A 19,648-nucleotide genomic window follows, 5' to 3' on the forward strand; every position below is an offset into this window, starting at 1 on the left:
TCTCCCGCTCCCCCTGCTTGTGTCCCCTCTCTCGCCGTCTCTCTCTCTGTCGAAAAAATAAAGTCTTAAAAAAAAAAAGGCAACAGCTACTTCAGAACCCGAACGTGTGATCGTGGGCGGTGGGGGGCGCCCCCGCATCGATGTGACTTAGGGCAGCTCACTGCATTTCAGCTGGGTGTCCCCTCCTGTGACAAGAGGAGCAAAGGGTCATAGGCACCCGCTGTGATGGGACACAAGTACAAACGAACCTCACAAACCGGAGGAGGAGCGGGGGCCCAGCAGCACAGGCGGAGGAGGGGACAGTGTGGGGACCCGGGATTGGCGGCGAGGGGGGCGCAGGGCTTGGGGGCGGCACGAGGGAGCGCCTGCGCAGGACGGGGCGGGGCGGGGGGGCGGGGCAGGCGGGGCACGAAGGGGGCGCCGAGGAGGCCCGCGGGGGGGCGCGGGCGGGCGGCGGGGGGGCGCGGAGGGGCGGGACGCGGGGCGGGGCCGCCGCCGCACTTCCGGGAGCGCCTGGGCGCCGCGCCCGCCTTCGGTGCGCGGCGCCGCCCGCCGGCCAGCCCCGAGCCCGCCGGCCAGCCCCGAGCCCGCCGGCCAGCCCCGAGCCCACCGGCGGGGAGCGCGCGCCGCCCGGCGGCTCCCTCCGGCCATGGGGGCGTCCGCGCGGCTGGTGCGCGCGGTGATCATGGGGGCGCCGGGCTCGGGCAAGGGCACCGTGTCGTCGCGCATCACCAGGCACTTCGCGCTGAAGCACCTCTCCAGCGGGGACCTGCTCCGAGACAACATGCTTCGGGGCACAGGTGGGAGCCGGGGCCGGAGGGGTGGCGTGCGCCGTCGCCGGGGCCGGGGTTTGCGGGCGGGGGTGCGGATCTGGGGAAAGCGGGGCCCCGGGATGCGGCGGGGCCGGGGGCGCGGGTCCCGGGCGGGATGCGGGTTCCCGGATGCAGGACCAGGGATGCGGACGCGGCATCCCCCTCCCGCCGCCCAGGGGAGAGACCTCAGGCAGCCGAGCAGTTGCGCCCCGAAAGCTCCAGCCTCCGGGGGCAGCTTTGGGCAGGTTACTGGGGGGAAAGACTCGAGAGTTAGGGCAGGTCGAAGTTCAGAGTTTAAAATGAGCTGCTGGGCTTTGTTTGAGAAGCACGTCCAGGTCCAGTCGCTGCTGCTCGCTTAGGAACACGTGCCCTTCCACCTGGAGAACTGCAGTTTGACCTGAAGGGTTTGCTCTTCCTTTTTTTTAGTTTTTTTTTTTTTTTTTTTTTTTGGTTGAACTCTGGGATTTTTCTGGATCCACCCTTTCTCCCATAATCTGAAGGCCCGCTATTTGTGCTCGTTGCAATCACAAAATTGGCTTAGATCTTTGATACCCCAGAGATTTCTTAGGAAAGCTATTGTGCATAGTTATCTGAAAGACTGTTTCTCATGCCATATAAATTCTTAGAACTCAGCACCAAATCCAGTCAACAAAGTCTGTACTTTACAATGGATGAATTTTATGTTAAGCAAATTATATCTTAAGAAAGCTGTTTTTATTTTTTTATTGTTTTAAATTTTTCTAAAAAAGATGTTAAAATATTTTTCTTAAACTAACTTCTACACCCATGTGGGACTTGAACTCACCACCGGGAGATCCGAGATCAAGAGTCTCACGCTCTACCGACTGAGCCAACCAGGGCCCCAAGAAAGATGTTTTTAAAAAGTCAACAGTAAGATGAGGTTTTTTTTCCTCAAAGGTGTTGACCTTTATTTTCCAAAACAGAACTCATTTTGAACCTCCTTTTTAAAAAATTTTAGAAGTAATGCCTGCGCAAGGTAAAAAAAAGGATTGGAAAAAGGACAGAAATACATGTAATGAAAAGTAAAGCCCTCTCTCCTTCCCTGCCTCAATTCAAATCTTCACAGGGGAACACGACCTGTGTTTCCTTTTAGAAATGTGTATTTGTGTACAAATACACACGATCTAGCCCTTACTTTATGTAGTATGCAATCATACTATGTATGTATTCTGCACCAGCGTATTTTCACTTTATATCTAGGATATTTTTCCACATCAGAACATAAAAATCCAGCTCATTCTGTTCATGTTTGTATAGGTATCTGTTTGCTGAACCTAGATCATTTCTAGGTGGGGTTTTTGTCTGTTGTTTCAGAATGTAAGTGAAAAAAAGAACCACCTCGATGTTTTTAGTTTGTCTGAGTCTGGCAAATGACTGCTTTTGTTTTTCTCTTCTAGCATTGATCATTTAAGAAACGTACAGTGTATAGTGTTTTGTGGTCAGTTAACACTTCTTCAAAAGGTTAAATTGTTTGGCCTGCTTGCTAAATGTTCTTGTGCAACATACTTAAGTAGTTAGGTAACAATGAACAGCCTCCAACCCGGCACCTGGTGGGGGTAAGGTTATCCAGAGTGGGAAGGCATAAGGAATGCATAAGGGATTCTCTGAAAAATAACTGAGCAGTGAGGTATCACTGTGTGGTGAAAGAACACTTTCGGCAGCGAGTTAAGGTGCCACTGATTTGTGAAAACATAAAGCATTTTTAAAAAATTAAATTGAGGGGCGCCTGGGTGGCTCAGTTGGTTAAGCGACTGCCTTCGGCTCAGGTCATGATCCTGGAGTCCCGGGATCGAGTCCCGCATCGGGCTCCCTGCTCAGTGGGGGGTCTGCTTCTCCCTCTGACCCTCCCCCCTCTCATGTGCTCTCTCTCTCTCATTCTCTCTGTCTCAAGTGAATAAATAAAATCTTTAAAAAAAAAAAATTAAATTGAAAGCCAATGAAGTAAACTTTTTCAAAATTAAGAAACAATGCTCTGTTTAGCCTTAACGTCCCCGGACAGGCCCACTGTTCTCTTTCTCGCTCCATGTGGAGAAAGGGAGGCGGGAGGGAGGGGTGGGAGCATCCCTTGGAAAAAAGTCCAGCTCGCCTCAGGTGCCTGCTTGTCTTTAAAAGGTCTTTAAAAACAGCAGTTCTTTAACAAAGAAAACAGAAAATGGAGCTTAGGGAGGTGTCAGGAGATTGTTATTACAGATGTTCTTCTGTATCTCAGGACTAAGAATATATTCTCAATAAATATTTTTCTCTTCTCTTTTTTTTTTTTTTAAGTGGGATTGCATATTTCCCACAGGATCAGAGCCAAAAAAGAGGTGTAGTCTTTTATTAAAAATTACAGCTTTGTGTTTTTTGATACTAAAAGTAAAGTATATTTATTATAAAGGAAGAAAAATATGTCATGAGAATATAAAAAAGAGAATTAAAATCCTCATAATTCCACCACCCGGAAACAATTACAATTAACCCTTTAGTGCCTTATATGCTTTTTTCTTTGTTTTTTACTCTGTTGCATCTGTATGTATTTGCAAAATTGTTGCATTCTAAATGATTGCTCATATACCTTTTTTCTCACTTATTGGGAGCATGTCCACACACCACGAGGCAGTCTTAAAAATGATATTTAATTTTTTAATTTATACATTTTTTTAAAGATTTTATTTATTTATTTATCTGACAGAGAGAGAGAGAGCACGCGCGTGCACACAAGCAGGGGGAGGGGCAGGCAGAGTGAGAGGGAGAAGCAGACTCCCCGCTAAGCAGAGAGCCCCATGAGGGACTCAATCCCAGGATCATGACCTGAGCTGAAGGCAGATGCTTCACTGACTGAGCCATCCAGGTGCCCCGAAAATGATATTTAATTTTAACCTTTTCCTATCATTGGACATTTATGTTGTTAACCATTCTTTGCTATAATAAGTACTGTTATGCCGTGGCATGAACACTTGGCAGCATCTCTGCTTATTTCCTTCCAATATGAAACCCTTAGCGTGGAATTTCTATAAACGTGGTCCTGTCAAATAGTGCTGGGAAAGAGGGCACCTGTTTACTCTCAAACCACTATTTCATTGGGGTCCTGTGTTTTAACCTGGAGCTGTATTTTTTAGCTAAAGTTTAAAATCAACACAGAGGATGTGACAAGGACAACTGGACACACGAGGCCCCCTGCTGGCGGGAGCAGACGTGGAGTAAGGGTGGCCAGCCCTGACCCCGGAGTCAAGAGGCTGGAGCCTGACCCTTAGACATTAGGCCAGCCCTCTGGTTTAAAGATAAGCGACTGAGTGCAGGAGAGGTTGCAAAACTCGCTCAATTACAAACAGCAGTTACTGGGAGACAAGGGTGAACACCCAGATCTCCTCGAGCACCAGGTAGACACTTTCCCTGATGCAGTGTTGATGGTCAGGAGATCATTTTAGGTGGACACAGTTTTTTAATCTATTTATTTCAAAGGATATTTGAAAAGCAACAAACACACCAACCCTTTATTTTTATGAACATGATAATTCGTTAATTGGAGAAGCTGGGTCGCTTTGAAGAAAGTTATGCAGTAAGTAATAGTCCAGCTGTGGCAGAAATTGTGAGGTTGCCATGGGATTGCCCAAAGTTTGAGAAACTGCCTTGTGGCTTAGTGTTTCTCAAAGACAGAACCTTGCACTAGATGGCTGATCCTCTCGAATGTCCTTTGTGCTCATCTGTATGTTGGGGAAACTGAACTCAGTAGAAGATCTTCAAAGGCTCCGTCAGCTGCCAAGATTCCCTGACAAAACTTTTATCATCTACACCTGTGCAGCTTAGGCGCCCCTAATTAGAATGATTTTGACGGTAGGGCAAGTTATTTTTGTAATGGCAAAAACCCCCAAAGCCCTCACTTATAAGAGGCAATATATTAAGACATGTATCATATGACCTCACTGATATGAGGAATTCTTAATCGCAGGAAACAAACTGAGGGTTGCTGGAGTGGGGGGTGGGGTGGGAGGGATGGGGTGGCTGGGTGATAGACACTGGGGAGGGTATGTGCTCTGGTAAGCGCTGTGAATTGTGCAAGACTGCTGAATCTCAGATCTGTACCTATGAAACAAATAATGCAATATATGTTAAGAAAAAAAGAAGAAGAAGAAGGTAGCAGGAGGGGAAGAATGAAGGGGGGGAAAATCAGAGGGGTAGACGAACCATGAGAGACGATGGACTCTGAAAAACAAACTGAGGGTTCTAGAGGGGAGGGGGTGGGAGGATGGGTTGGCCTGGTGGTGGGTATTGAGGAGGGCACATTCTGCATGGAGCACTGGGTGTTATGCACAAACAACGAATCATGGAACACTACATCTAAAACTAATGATGTAATGTAGGGGATTAACATAAGAATAAAAAAAAAAAGAGGCAATATATTTACATCGTTTGGAATTCCAAAAATTGTGAAAGGGCATTTAGTGAAAAGATCCTTCTAGAGCTATTTCATGTATGTACAACCAAATGTTTACCTGTTCTTCCCTTGTTTGTTATTTCTTACAGAAATGGCAGTAAACTGTAATACTGTTCTGTACCTTTCATAATAGTGCTTTTGATAAGGATTGCCTCATTTTTAACAGCTTTATTGAGATCTAATATACCATATATTTTACCCATTTAAAGTTAAGATTTTATTTATTTATCTGACAGAGAGAGAGACAGCGAGAGAGGGAACACAAGCAGGGGGAGTGGGAGAGGGAGAAGCAGGCTTCCCGCCGAGCAGGGAGCCCGATGTGGGGCTTGATCCCAGGACTCTGGGATCAGGACCTGAGCTGAAGGCAGTTGCTTAACGACTGAGCCACCCAGGCGCCCCTGGAGTTTACAATTTAGTGGACTTTAGTATATACGCAGAGTTGTGCAACCATTAACACAATCAATTTTAGAACATTTTCATTACCCCCCAAAGAGACCTCATACCCATTAGCAGTCACTCCTGTCCCCCTCCCTCCCACCCCACCCCCCAATCTGAGCCCCTGGCAACTCTGATCGACTTTCTGCCTCTATTGATTTGCCTATTCTGAACATTTCAGACAAATGGACTCATACAATATGTGGTCTTTTGTGTCTGGCTTCTTTCACTTAGCATGAGGTTTTCACGGTTCAAGGTGTTGTAGTGTGTGTTGCTTCTCCATCCGTTTTATTGCTGAGTGGTACTTCATCAAATGGATGTAGCAGATTTTATTTACCCATTCATGAGTTGGTGGACTTGTCTTCAAGTTCATACACTTTGTAACATACATCAGTATTTCTTTTTATGGCCGAGTGATATAATTTTGTATAGATATGTCACATTTTATTTATCCATTAATCACTTGGCAGACATTTGAGTTTCCACTTTTCGGCTATTGTGAATAATGTTGCTTTGAACACTCATGTATAAGTTTTGTGTAGATGTCTGTTTTAATTTCTCTTGGATGTGTGTGTGTATACACCTTGGCATGGCATGCAATTGCTAGGTAAGATGCTAACTCTTTTTAACATTTTGAAAACTGCCACAGTATTTTTCCAATTTGGCTACAGCATTTAAAACCCTACCAGCAATAGAGGAGGGTTTCCATTTCTCAACATTCTTGCCAACACTTGATATTATCTGTCTCTTTGATTATAGTCATCCTGCTGAGTGTGAAATGGTATCTCATTGTGGTTTCCATTTCTATTTCCTTAATGACTAGTCATGTTGAGCATCTTTCCATGTGCTTATTGTCCACTTGTGTATCTGCTTTTTGTATTCAGATCCTTTTCCCATTTTTAAAAATGGGTTGTCTTTTTATTGTGTAAGAATTACGTCTTTTATTGTTGTAAGAATTCTTTAGATATTCTATATACAAGTTCCTTATCAGATACAGGATTTACAAAAATTTTCTTCCTTTCAGTGGATTGTCTTTTCACTTTTGTTGTGTTCTTTGAAGCATAAAGGTTTTTAATTTTAATGAATCCAATTCATCTATTTTTTCTTTTTTTTTTTTTTTAAAGATTTTATTTATTTGACAGAGACAGAGATAGCGAGAGCAGGAACACAAGCAGGGGGAGTGAGAGAGGGAGAAGCCAGGCTTCCCGCTGAGCAGGGAGCCCGATGCGGGGCTCGATCCCAGGACCCTGGGATCATGACCTGAGGCAAAGGCAGATGCTTAAGCGCCCTCATCTATTTTTTCTTTTGTTGATTGTGCTTTTGGCTTCATGTCTAAGAAACCATTGCCTGATGAATAGTCATGAGGATTTATGCCTATGTTTTAAGAGTTTTGTAGTTTTAGCTCTTAACTTTAGGTCTGTGATTGATATTAATTTTTATATTTGCTGTGAGGTAGAGGTCCAACTTTATTCTCTTATGTCTGTATATTCAGTTGTCCCAGCACCATTTGTTGAAAAGACTGTTCTTTCCCCCATGGAATTGTCTTGGTATCCTCATTGAAAACCAATGGATGGTAAATGTGAGGGGTTATTTCTGGAGTCTTAATTCTGTTCCGTTAATCTATATGTCTGTTGTTACTGCACAGTCTTGATTGCTGTTTTAAAATCCAAAGTGTGTGTCCTCCAACTTTGTTCTTTTTCAAGATTATTTCAGCTGTTCTGGGTCCCTTACATTTCCATATGATTTTTAGGATCAGTTTCTCAGTTTCTGCAAAGACACCAGCTGGGATTTTGATAGGATTGCATTAAATCTGTTAGTCATTTTTGGAGGCTATTTCCATCTTAATATTCACTTTTCTAATCCATGAATATGAGATGTTTCTCCATTTAGTTAGGTCTTTAATTTCTTTCAACAATGTAGTTTTCAGATGGTCCGTTTTACACTTCTTTTTAAAAATGTATTGCTAACTTTTATATTTGTATTTTTTGATGTAATTGTGAATGGAATTGTTTTCTTAATTTTATTTTCAGACTGTTCAAGGCTAAATTTTTTTGTATGTTGATCTTGTATCTTGCAACTTTGCTGAACTCATTAGTTCTAACCGTTTTTTAGTGGACTCTTTAGGATTTTCTATATAGAAGATCATCTCATCTGCATAGAGAGAGTTTTACTTCTTCCTTTCTGGATGCCTTTAATTTCTTTTTCTGGACTAAGTGTCCTGGCTAGAATCTCTGATACAGTGTTGAGCAGAAGTGGCAAGATCAAATGATCTTTTCTTAATGCTATTCTAATACTGATGAAATTAAGAACTTTTAAAATGAGCCCAATCCTCTCATTCCATTTGATGTCATTAGTTGAGGGCTTAACCCGAGGACATGGTCTGAAGAGTGAGAAGTGAGCGAAGGGGCCAGTCCCCGTTTTAGGGACTCAGCCTTGAAGCAGCGCAAGTTTTTACTTTTTTTTCCCCAAACACTGGTGATGAGGCTGACCTCTGCTTCCCCAGAGCAGTGGTCAGAGCCTGGTCAAAGCGACAGAGAGGTGTGGACACATACTAAGTATGTGCACCTTTATAGCAGGTTATTTTATTGAAAGGATTACAAGAATCTGTACAGTAACATGATAGCAAGCACTTACACTGAGCCACTCATACATAATGACTACTTCAAGTTCCTACTTAAAAAAGACAATAATTTCTAGTATTCTGTATGTTTTTTCTGATAGAAAATTTACAAAATACCGAACAGTGCAGATATATTAAAAAATCACTTATATCACAGAGATGACTGCTGTTAACATGGTGTCAGTAGCTTTCTATTATTTTTTCTATCTATACATTTGCATTTATATATTTTTACATAACGGAGAATTTGAAGTAGGTATAGATCATTTTGTAACTTCTGTTTTATCACCAAAGTTGGCAATGCACATTTTCGTATGACGGTGCTATCCAGAGGTCCTCTCTAGGCTAGTGGTTTCCTAGGGGCCTGGAATGGGATAAAGCAAATATGCTCGCTGATGGGTTTTTCCCTCCCTCCTCTGCTGTAGAAATTGGTGTGTTAGCCAAGACTTTCATTGACCAAGGGAAGCTCATCCCAGATGATGTCATGACTCGGCTGGCCCTTCATGAGCTGAGAAACCTCACCCAGTATAGCTGGCTATTGGATGGTAAGTGGTGTTAGAGCATTTCAGCTGTCCAGAATGATGAGCATGGACAGAGAATGAGCATTTCGTGGCTACACATCTGGTGTGGGGTGGGGGGTCGCGCTGAGTGCCGCCATTCACCACCCTGAGGCCTTGGGCCAGTCATCTTCTCTGGGCCTGCTTCTTCATCTGAGGAGAAAGACAAAAGTGGACCGCACGATTCCTATGCTCCCTTCAGATGTGACTGGTTCCTTCACCCTCCTTTCAGAATATTTTATGAGGACGGGGAAGGAAGGGTGGAAAGTAATTTGCAATCAGTTGTAAACTTTCTCCAGCCAGAAGTGTGGCAGGAACCTTGAGGAAAGGTTGATTTTTAGTTTTTGAAGAGAGAGAGCGGTATTTATTTATTTATTTATTTATTTTAAGATTTTATTTATTTGCGAGAGAGAGAATGAGAGACAGAGAGCATGAGAGGGGAGAGGGTCAGAGGGAGAAGCAGACTCCCCACTGAGTGGGGAGCCCGATGCGGGACTCGATCCAGGGACTCCAGGATCATGACCTGAGCCGAAGGCAGTCGCTTAACCATCTGAGCCACCCAGGCGCCCGAGCGGTATTTATTTTAAGGAATTGGCTCACAGGATGATGGGGGCTGACAGGTCCCGAGATCTTCAGGGTGAAGACCCAGGAGAACCGACGGGTGGTCAGGCTCTGGTCTGAAGGCCAACAGGCTCGAGACCCAAAAGGAGCTGGCTTCCTTCCGTTTGAGTCCGAGGCAGGAAAAAGCGGGCGTCTCAGCTCCAGGGCCATCAGGCAGGAGGAACTCCCCCTTATTGGGGGGAGGGTCAGCCCTTCCGGTCTATCCAGGCCTTCTGTGGATTAGGGGAGGCCCACCCACATCAGGGAGAACAATCTGCTTTACTCAGTCTCCTGATTTAAATGTCACTCTCACCCAAAAACAGCCTCACAGACACACCCCAAAAAGTGTTTGACCAGTATCCAAGCGCCCCATGGGTCCAGTCAAGTTGACGCATAAAATTAACCAACCATCACAGTTGCCCTACAGCTGTGATCAGCCTTCCTGGTATTACTGCTTTTGTTCAGATTGTTCATCATTCCTTAATTCTCTTCTTTCTTCCCCTCTCCCAACCTTCCTTTATTCTTTTTTTTTTTTTTTTTTTAATTTGTAAAGGTTTTCCAAGGACACTTCCACAAGCAGAAGCCCTGGATAGAGCTTATCAGGTAGACACAGTGATTAATCTGAACGTGCCCTTTGAGGTCATTAAGCAGCGTCTCACTGCTCGCTGGATTCATCCGGCCAGCGGCCGGGTCTACAACATCGAATTCAACCCTCCCAAAGCTGTGGTGAGTCGTCGTGGTGGCTCAGACGGTCTGTGACTCTCTTGCCCTCCCCGATGTAAGTGTTAGGACGCCTGCTCCCGGTCATGTGGTGCGGTGGGCGAGTCCAGTGCACTCAGCTTGTTGGTAAAGGAATCCGCGGGAACGATGGGGGTTGGTTATTCATTCAGACCATTTACGGATTTCCTACTCTGTGCCGGGGAGTGTGTGAGGACTCGGGGTAAGAAGGATTAGTGACCGCTGTGGCTTATTTAGGGGTTACCGTTGGGATTCCCAGGCTATCGCTGAGTCATTTTGTATATATATGAAATTATTGAGAGGCTGCTTTGAGGAAGTCTTTTAACTCTAAGGACCAATACCGGAGATGACTCTGGGGTCACAGGGCTCTGCGTTGCAATGATCTGAGTTTGGATTTGATTCTGTTTACTTAAAAGCACGCTTTTGTGCTTGGTGCTTGCCTAGAGATGTCTAAAAATCACTTAACTGCTCATAAAAATATGCTTCAAAGATAAGATGTTTGATCCCAGCCTCTTGTAACTCCTGTTCAGGGGATCGATGACCTGACCGGGGAGCCTCTCATTCAGCGTGATGATGACAAGCCAGAGACCATTGTCAAGAGGCTGAAGGCTTATGAAGTCCAAACACAGCCGGTCCTGGAATATTACCAGTGAGTTTGTCGCTTTTCAGAACTTCTCTTACATGGTGAAGCACTAAGTCAGTTTTCGATTATCCATGCTTTATAGCTGAAATGCGAAATACCAGAAGATCCGATTCAAATTGGTTTAAACAGTACAGGAAATGTATTAGCTTGCATAATAGACACTTCCAGAAGGTAGGTTGGGCTTCAGTCACCACTAGGTTTGATCAGAGTCTTGCCACTCTTTCAGCTCTGCGTTGGCTGTGTCCGCAGACTCCCAGCGGGGGGCATCCTTTTTCGTGGAGGGATGAGTGATCAGCTTTCCCCCAAGTGAACAAAAGCCCCACATGTCACGAAGGGGGCACCAACGTGAACAGCCACTGTGGTCAGGGAATCCTGGCACTAACTGTTTTAGGCCTAGGTTACTGCCCGTTCTGGAACCAGCTCCTGGTTGGGAGGGAATAGGCTGGTGGGCTACCCCCTGGAGCGGGGAGTCCCCCCAAAGTCTGCTGTTAGGTAGAGGGAGGGCAGCCGTGGGTGCTGGGGAGGCAAGTCTGATAATGCCCACCACCCATGCTGCTGGAGGATGCTCAGAAGCCTCAGATGCCAACCTACCCTCAGATCATGTTTGGCTCATAGTCTTTAAAAGCTTGTATCTGAACACAGTTTTGTGTGCTCGTTAGGGAGTTCATATCCCACAACAAATAAGGGAACTATGCTGCATAAATACTTGATGCAGTGCCATCTGCTTAGTCAGCCTTTCCCTCTGCTCGCGGAGGAGCGACTGCATCCCCTTTGCCTTCGTAACATTCACTCAACAGTGATTCAGTGTCAAGACAGCCCGGTGCTGTGGCTGGAGCAGATTCTGGATCCTGCCTGCCTGAGTTCAAATCCCAGCTCATTGTTGATTAACCTGCTCTTAACCTCTTGCTTAACTGGGGTAAGAACACAGGGTAGAAAGAGTGCGTTACTAGGGGTGACTCCTGGAAGTGTGACTGGCGCATAGTGAACACTGTATCATCGTTGGCTCCTACTGGTGGTGGAGGAATGGGGTACGCATGCGGTGACCCCTGAAGCCAGTCTCCAAACGGTTCTAGGGTAGTACTTTCTGGAGGGTGAAATTACAAGCTAGTTGGCAATTCACTTTCCCCAGTGGCTGTTACCGTAACTTTGTCATTTGTATAAGGAGCTTGGTTCTGCAGGTGGCCAGCTGTGTGTGTGGCCCTGGGCACGGCCTTCATTCGACCTTTGTGCCACAGACTCATCATGTGTTAAGTCAGAGCAGTATTAAATAGTACCTACTGAATGGGGCTGTAAACGGGATTGAGAGAATCCACGTAGAGGCTTACCACAGCCCCGACACCAATAAATCACTCAGTGGTAGGTGCTGTTTTTATTTACTCTGCTGACACTGGTCCTCACAGGTCAGGGCCAGGCCCCAAGAAATTGCACCTGCTCTGTGTGGGTGAGGCAGAGAGCTGGGTAAATCATAGTTTCCATACAATGGGATGTGTGCTTCTGTCAATCAGGAACGTCATTCACACCAGCTTCAGCAAAGGGGAATTTATTCTAACTAAAGTCCAAATGTAGATCCTGGGTCCACGTGTTCAGACAGCGTCCTCAGGCCTGTCACGCTCAGCAACTTCTCCATGCTGGCTTCGGTCTCAGGTGGGCTGTCCCTGTGTGAGCCCCCCAGCATCCCCGCTTGTCTCTTACCAGTTCAGCTACAGAGTAGAAAAGAGGGCCCCTTTGCCAGGAACAGTCCTGGAGTCGGCACCCATTCGCTCTGATCATGTCCATCCTGGAAGCTGGGGAGTGGGGAGAGTTCCACCCAAATCTCACAGACTGGGTTTGGTGAAGGTGTTATTTCCCAAATGAGGTTTTGTTAATCACTCAAAAGTAACCAGAAGGGAGAGCGCATTGTTGCTGGGCTGAGAACACTGCAAGGCTATTGACCACCTCATGCAGCGGAAATAGGGGTTACTTCTGTCCAGAAGTGGGGAGGGGAGTTGGGAAGGCTGCAGAGAGGAAGCGTATGAACTGGGTCCCATCTTAGGAGATACTCTAGTCTATCCTAGGCTTTTTTTTTTTTTTTTAAGATTTTATTTATTGGAGAGAAAGAGCATGAGTAGGGGGAGGGAGGGGCCGAGGGAGAGGGAGAAGCAGGCTCCTCACTGAGCAGGGAGCCTGATGTGGGACTCGATCCCAGAACCCTGAGCTGAAGGCAGATGCTTAACCTACTGAGCCACCCAGGTGCCCCAGGAGATACCCTAGTCTTTCCAGGCTTCTAGCTTTTGCTCCCTCTTGCCATCAATTGAAGCTTTTCCTTCGAAACTCCTGCACATAGAGCTAGGGCTGGACTTAACCCAAAACCGAAAGTGGTATTTGCAACAATTTCAGTGGTAATCAGCATTATTTTACAATACTGACAGTTGTATTGTTTTTTAAAACTCAGCAGCAGGACATTTACAGAGTGATTAGGTTTGTGTTAACAAACAGTACGATGTTCTTACTCTTTAGAGGACCTATAGGTGAAGCCGGTTTATTTCATAGAAATTAAAATGACAAATGTCCATCCAAGGGACAGTTTTAGGATTGTATAAGGTGCCTGCTTGTGCCCTCCGTAGTGAACTCACTTGTGACACTGGCTTGATTTGAGAACTTTTTTTTCCCCAAAGATTTTATTTTTTTATATGAGAGACAGCGAGAGAGAGAGAGCACAAGCAGGGGCAGAGGCGGAGGGCGAAGCAGACTCCCCGCTGAGCAGGGAGCCCGACGCAGGACTCGATCCTAGGACCCCGGGTCACGACCTGAGCCGAAGGCAGACACTTAACCCACTGAGCCACCCAGGCGCCCCAAGAGTAGGAGTTACCTAAAGTTAGTCGTAACTCCGGCAAATTTGTAAGGCATCATAGAGGAATGCTTTTGTCTTCAGGGAAGCCTCTGAAAATCAAGTGAAAGGTTGCAGAGGGAGGACTGATTCTGTTTTTAGAAAGAAACCCGAGTTCCTCGGGTGCTCTTAGGCAGACTTTGAGACACTGTGTGTGAGTTGGAGGAGGAGGAATGCCAGAATCTCTGGAGGGAGTGTGTGTGTTCTGAAAAGCAGCCCTGGTCACCTGCTCCTGCTCGCCATCTTACCCCCAGGGGTAGAGAGACATTGGCAGCTCGGGTGGTAGCAACCCATAGCAATCTGCCTGGGGAAAAATGGAGAACACAACAGGAAACACCAGAAAACCAGTTTTTATTACCATTTCCCCCAAATTCAAAAGAGGAAAAAATAAACCTAAGCAAAAAGCAGGAAACATCACCAAATATTAGGAAGTGGTTTTGCCAAGCGGGTAAGCAAAGAAAGCCAAGGGTGTCTGACGGGCCCCATGTTTGGAAGCCTACTACCTACCAGTTTGGAGATCTGGGCTGTTACTTTACTTTCTAACACATAGTTTTATCAGAAAAATAAGGAATCTGAGCTTTAGAAAGGATTACATGAGCTATTATATTTAAAACACTGAGCACATGCTCAGTAAGTGCTCCTGTTTTTCAGATGACCATTTCCGTAGGCCACAGGACACAAATGAAACTAAAATCTAGGTTTACCAGTGCCAAGCCAATGCCTTTCTCTCCTGATCACAGACCATACTTACTGAGACCCCTAAATCCACATCATTTTTTAATTTTTTTATTTTTTTGAAGATTTTATTTATTTATTTGAGAGAATGAGAGAGAGCATGAGAGGGAAGAGGGTCAGAGGGAGAAGCAGACTCCCCGCCGAGCAGGGAGCCCGATGCGGGACTCGATCCCGGGACTCCAGGATCATGACCTGAGCCGAAGGCAGTCGCTTAACCAACTGAGCCACCCAGGCGCCCCACATCTTTTTAAAAACTCTCCTCCCCCGCCCCCCATGTGGAGTTTGAACTCAGAACCCTGAGATCAAGAGTCCACCCACTGAGCCAACCAGGCGCGCCTCACACCATCATCTTTTGTTAAGAATCACTTTGAGTCCTGAAGACACAAAAAAGTCGTCGTGTGGAATGTTTCAGGAACCAGTATAGGTTACCATTCCGTCTACACAGTAAGAATTGTGATCCCAACATGCAGATTGAAACGAATATATATATACTCATATATATAATAAATAAAAATAAATGAATATATATATATGGAAGAATTTATAGAGTATAAAAACAGAGATGCCATTTCATCATTGACTTTGTTCTCTGAAGAAGAATCCAGAGCTGGAAGGAAGCACCATGATGCATTACAATATCATGTCTCAGCTCAACCAGAGAAAACCTACACTCTGAAAAGATCTACTGTTGGACCCAAATGTGTTGTGTGGTCAAGTCTAAGAAACACATGGTCTAGATGTGAGAGTCTTCGCTGAAGGAGGCACAAGGGTTTGGAATCTTTCAAATGGTATGGCGGAGGTAGTGAACTCTGAGAATGTCTGGAATGGCATACCCAAATTGGTTAAGAGTCCATTTGAGGCCATATTCCAACCAGGGGGAAAAGATCTTCACTTCATGTCATCAGATCATACTACAACTGAAGAAAAGGATCTGGAGGTGATACTGATTTAACATGGATCCAGGGATGTGGCCAGTCAGTCAGAACCTGCTCTTAAACATCTCACCCAGACCGACAGAGCATTTAGCAAATCGAGAGCATGTAATCACAAGAAGCTGTCGTTTTTGAAAACTGTGATATGCACTGAAAACAAAATAGATCTCAGGGTGACTATGCCGTGTATTTATAGTGGTGTTGCTGTATATATGGATCTAGGATCTTTCTTCTCCCTCTAAATGTGTTATGTTCCTTATCAGTTAGGAGGATTTATTTTGCTAAACAATTTGCTAACACATTACTCAAATTACAAAAAAACAAAACCAAACCCTATTTGTTTCTTTTCAATATAGTGTTTAAATTAAAATAGAAAATTATAGGGGTGCCTGGGTGGCTCAGTCCTTCAGCATCTGCCTTCAGCTCAGGTCATGGTCCCAGGGTCCTGGGATTGAGCCTCGCTTCGGGCTCCCTGCCCAGCGGGAAGCCTGCTTCTCCCTCTCCCACTCCCCCTGCTTGTGTTCCCCTCTCTTGCTGTGTCTCTCTCTGTCAAATAAATAAAATCTTAAAAAAAGAAAAGAAAAAGGAAATTATAGGTTTATGACAAGTATAGGATATGATGCTATTTGGGGGGATGGCTCTGTTAACAGTAACACCTTCCGATTTTTTTTGTTTTTGACACTTTGCCTTGTCTGTCTAGTTAAACATTTGACTAATATTCTGTTTGATTTTGGAAATATTCTAATATGACCCAAGATTTCAATAAAGTTTCTCCTGAAAAAAAAAAAATCACTTTGAAAAAGCTCATCAGGAAGAGTCAGACCTGTGGTGGTGTTTTATTTTGTTTTGTTTTGTCATCTTTAGGAAAAAAGGGGTGTTGGAAACCTTCTCTGGAACAGAAACCGACAAGATCTGGCCCTATGTCTACGCTTTCCTACAAACAAAAGTTCCACAAATAAACCAGAAAGCATCAGTTACTCCATGAGGAAAAGTGCATATAACCAGTAAGATGAGCAGAGACTCCTCGCCTGTGCGTTTAGAAGCTCCTTGTTCTGAGACTGGCATGTATGAATTCTTGGACAATTATATTCGTTTCACTTCTACTGATTTTATTCTAGAAACTAAGGATGTGTCAAGTGAGTCCGATACTAAGATTCATCTTTTTGTCTAGTGGGTTTTACCCAGGTATCTTCTATGGGTGTGCGATTAAAACACAATCAGATGTCTTAACTTTTGAGAAATCTTCTAAAGCATAATTAAAAGAGCAATTGGTAGTAATATAACTTTTGTTCAGAAGAGTAAATGGTTGATAAAAATTTTCTTATTTTTCTGGAAAAGCTAAAAAGAAAAAATTCCATGTCACTTGGTGAAGTATCTCATTAGAGAAATGTGTGTAGACTCTTGCCAAAAAAACCGGCATCGTCAGCGCTGAGAGACACTACGTCTGTAAAATCCTAGAAAACAAGCAACTAGATGTGCAGATTAGTTTCAGGATGCAAATTCACTGCTGCCTTTACACTAAGAAACTTACAAGTTTAGCCTTATATACTGTATTTACTGTGTTGTTAAGCAAACCTTCAGTTTACTCAGAATTTTCAGTCTGCTATAAAATTGTGTTAAATCAGCATATAGGAAAATACTCAGGTTACCTAAGAAATATGTGCTTTAGGATCTACTTGCCAGTTTCTCTTTTTGATCACTATGTAAGGTCTGCTGTGATGAGTAACAGTACAAAAAGAAAAGAAAACCTATGGCCCTAAGTAAAGCAAGCATACTTGGTCGTCAGGAAGTAGAAACGGATCAGGTATGCTTGGGGAGAATTCCCTTGACACACGTAACAATCATAATTAGTAAACTAATCAAATTAGTAGCAGTTAAAAGGATTTACGTGAGAGGTTGAAAAGGACCAGGAAAGTAACTGAGTTTGCTGAAGGAGTTCTTTATTCCTAATCAAAGCAGTGGACCCCATCCTCCGGCAGGGAGAGACCTCTGCCTCTGTGTGTGTACATTGAGTAGCCATTTAAAAGTGAAGATGATTTGCTTTCTTAGTGGGGCAACAGGGATACATGCTTCCGTCCTGTGGCCTGGTAGGAAGAGTGGGGCGAGGACAGGTGGAGGAGCAACCCAACTACATCTTCACTGGCCTATTTACTCTTCCTTTACTTGGTGCTAAATCCAATGCAACAAGTCCTCGTACAAGCTGTTGATAACTGCCTTTGAACGTCTGGCCCATGGTATCCCGGGTCCTTAAAATACAAATGCCAGCAGTGGTTCTTTATGTATTTTGTGAGGGAAGAACTTTTCTTTTGATTTTTAAAAATTCAATGTTGATCTTTCAGAATGGACCAAGGCTTTTAAAAAGGATTATAGGACACATTTAATTCTTTACAAAACTTTCTGTAATGCCTTATTTGAATGTTAATATTATGTGCTTTCTAAAACTGTTGTAAACTACTAAACTAATGAATTATCACTAGGTTACCAGGCATACGTGAGTATTAGTGTACTACAATAAAATTAAATTTGGGAACCGTGGGTGTTACTTTGTCTTCGGTATTCCACAGGGCGCACTCCGTCCCCGATGTCTCCCAGGCTTCTGAATTGGTGACTGCTTTCTAATAACTGTCTTACAACAGAATATAGGCTGGTTTCATTTGAAGCTGTTATCTCCTGCTACAGGACTGCGGGCATACTGGCCTTCCTAACACACGTAGATTTGGGAATCAAGAAGAGGGGTGGAAGAACATGGCTTTGAAAACGGAGACTTCTTCCCTGTGACCATTCCCTCCCTACTCCTAAAACACTGCACCCAAAGTTTTGCACATATATCCATTACTTTGGGGAACACCTGCACTATTACTTTTTTCCTTTATTAAAGCAAATAAAGAGAACTGTTTTATGCTGAATTGGTTGGCGTCAGACCATCCTGACGAAGGCTGTCATTGCTGAGGAGCACATCCTGCTAAAGAACATAATGCTCAACGGCCATCATTACGATTTATGTGCCACATGGAAATATGTCTAGAGCTGACTGCCATGGCTAACGGGAGCCACCATCCTCAAAGGCTCATAAGAAGAACAGTTCCTTAACCCGTTACCCTATTTTCTAGAATACCACAGTTATTCCGTAAGCAGAATGTGCTGTGGGAAATGCAAACTGGCAGTACAATCCACAAATTTTCTCAATTTCATTTGAAATAGATTACACACTCACTCAAATTTCTAAACCCCAGCCCACAGCTACTTTTCCCCCAGGTATTTACAATGGCATCCCAGCAAAATAGTTTGGACACTTCATAGTTTGAGACAAAACTTACCTATGTTAACAACAAACCATGGTAATTACAGACCAAAGGTTAAATTGCTATAATGCCTGCAACCAACAGCAAGAATAAATTTGTAGTTTAAAACATGTAAGTTGTGTCTTCTCATCAACAAAAGAAATAGCTTTCTTAGTTTTGCAACTCAAGATTTTGATTTTGGAAGTTATTAGTTTAAAAATTTTTAAAACACAGTAAAAGCCAACCACTCTGTTTTGTGGGTTTTTTTTTTTTTTTTTTAAACTAATGATCATGGTTTTTCCATATACATAGCACTGACTGAAGTTAACGCCAAATTGCACTTTGGAAGGATTTTACCAAAGTAAATCAATTTGGTGATATTTCATATTTTACCAAGTGTTTGAAGAGAATCATGCTGTTTTAAGAAACCAAGTGAAAGATGCAGGATTTTTTTTTTTTTTTTTATCATTTTGATACTTATAAAAGAGAAAACTTCAAGTCTAATTCTTCAAGGCTTATGAGAATGGTTTTGACTTCATTATTAGATGCTAAGCAATTCATAATCGTTTCTTTTGTAACCACCCCCCCATCACCTTACCTAGTAAGCAAGCAAATACTTACTCCATGAGTCCGATTCTCGGAGACCTGTGAAATGGTACACAGTATCTATTATAGATGGGAAATGGATGCAAAGGGTTTTAGAAATTTTTAAAATGTGTGTGATATAGTGACAAAACTGAAATGAACAGCCTGACCTTAATCCTGACAAATACATCTCCATCCTATATCAATTTAAGAACTGAAATACATGACTGATCTTGAGAACAGTATATTGACATCTTCTTCTTTTTCTCTGAAAATGCCCCAAAGTTAACTTCAGGATCACTGCCTAAACCCACAATCAATTTTTTCATCCTGTAAGTAAATCTACTTATTAAACCAGACTCATGTTCTTTGATCAGCATGTTAATTCACTTTTAAAAGGGGAATAGGA

General features: G+C 43.8%; 1 protein-coding gene across 1 annotated transcript; it reads left to right on the forward strand.

The window, feature by feature from the left end:
- The first annotated feature begins 530 nt into the window (after positions 1–530).
- AK3 (adenylate kinase 3) lies at positions 531–17,903 on the forward strand. The gene is made up of 5 exons (XM_064579851.1): positions 531–800; positions 8,728–8,847; positions 10,013–10,185; positions 10,728–10,846; positions 16,238–17,903. Exons 1-5 carry the CDS (start codon positions 650–652, stop codon positions 16,356–16,358), a joined length of 684 nt encoding a protein of 227 aa, XP_064435921.1. The 5' UTR covers positions 531–649; the 3' UTR covers positions 16,359–17,903.
- The last annotated feature ends 1,745 nt before the right edge of the window (positions 17,904–19,648 follow it).

The sequence above is a fragment of the Mirounga angustirostris genome, unplaced genomic scaffold, assembly GCF_029215605.1.
Source record: "Mirounga angustirostris isolate CCGP_5_RB_7025 unplaced genomic scaffold, mMirAng1.0.hap1 SCAF_15, whole genome shotgun sequence".
In the NCBI taxonomy this organism is placed as follows: Eukaryota; Metazoa; Chordata; class Mammalia; order Carnivora; family Phocidae; genus Mirounga; species Mirounga angustirostris.

What these genes read in the sequence shown, in the direction of transcription:
- AK3 (XM_064579851.1), top strand. Translation starts at nt 650, where the DNA reads ATGGGGGCGTCCGCGCGGCTGGTGCGCGCGGTGATCATGGGGGCGCCG. An exon ending in CAACATGCTTCGGGGCACAG is followed by an intron (nt 801 to 8,727) that starts GTGGGAGCCGGG and finishes CCTCTGCTGTAG; the next exon opens with AAATTGGTGTGTTAGCCAAG. An exon ending in CCGGTCCTGGAATATTACCA is followed by an intron (nt 10,847 to 16,237) that starts GTGAGTTTGTCG and finishes TGTCATCTTTAG; the next exon opens with GAAAAAAGGGGTGTTGGAAA.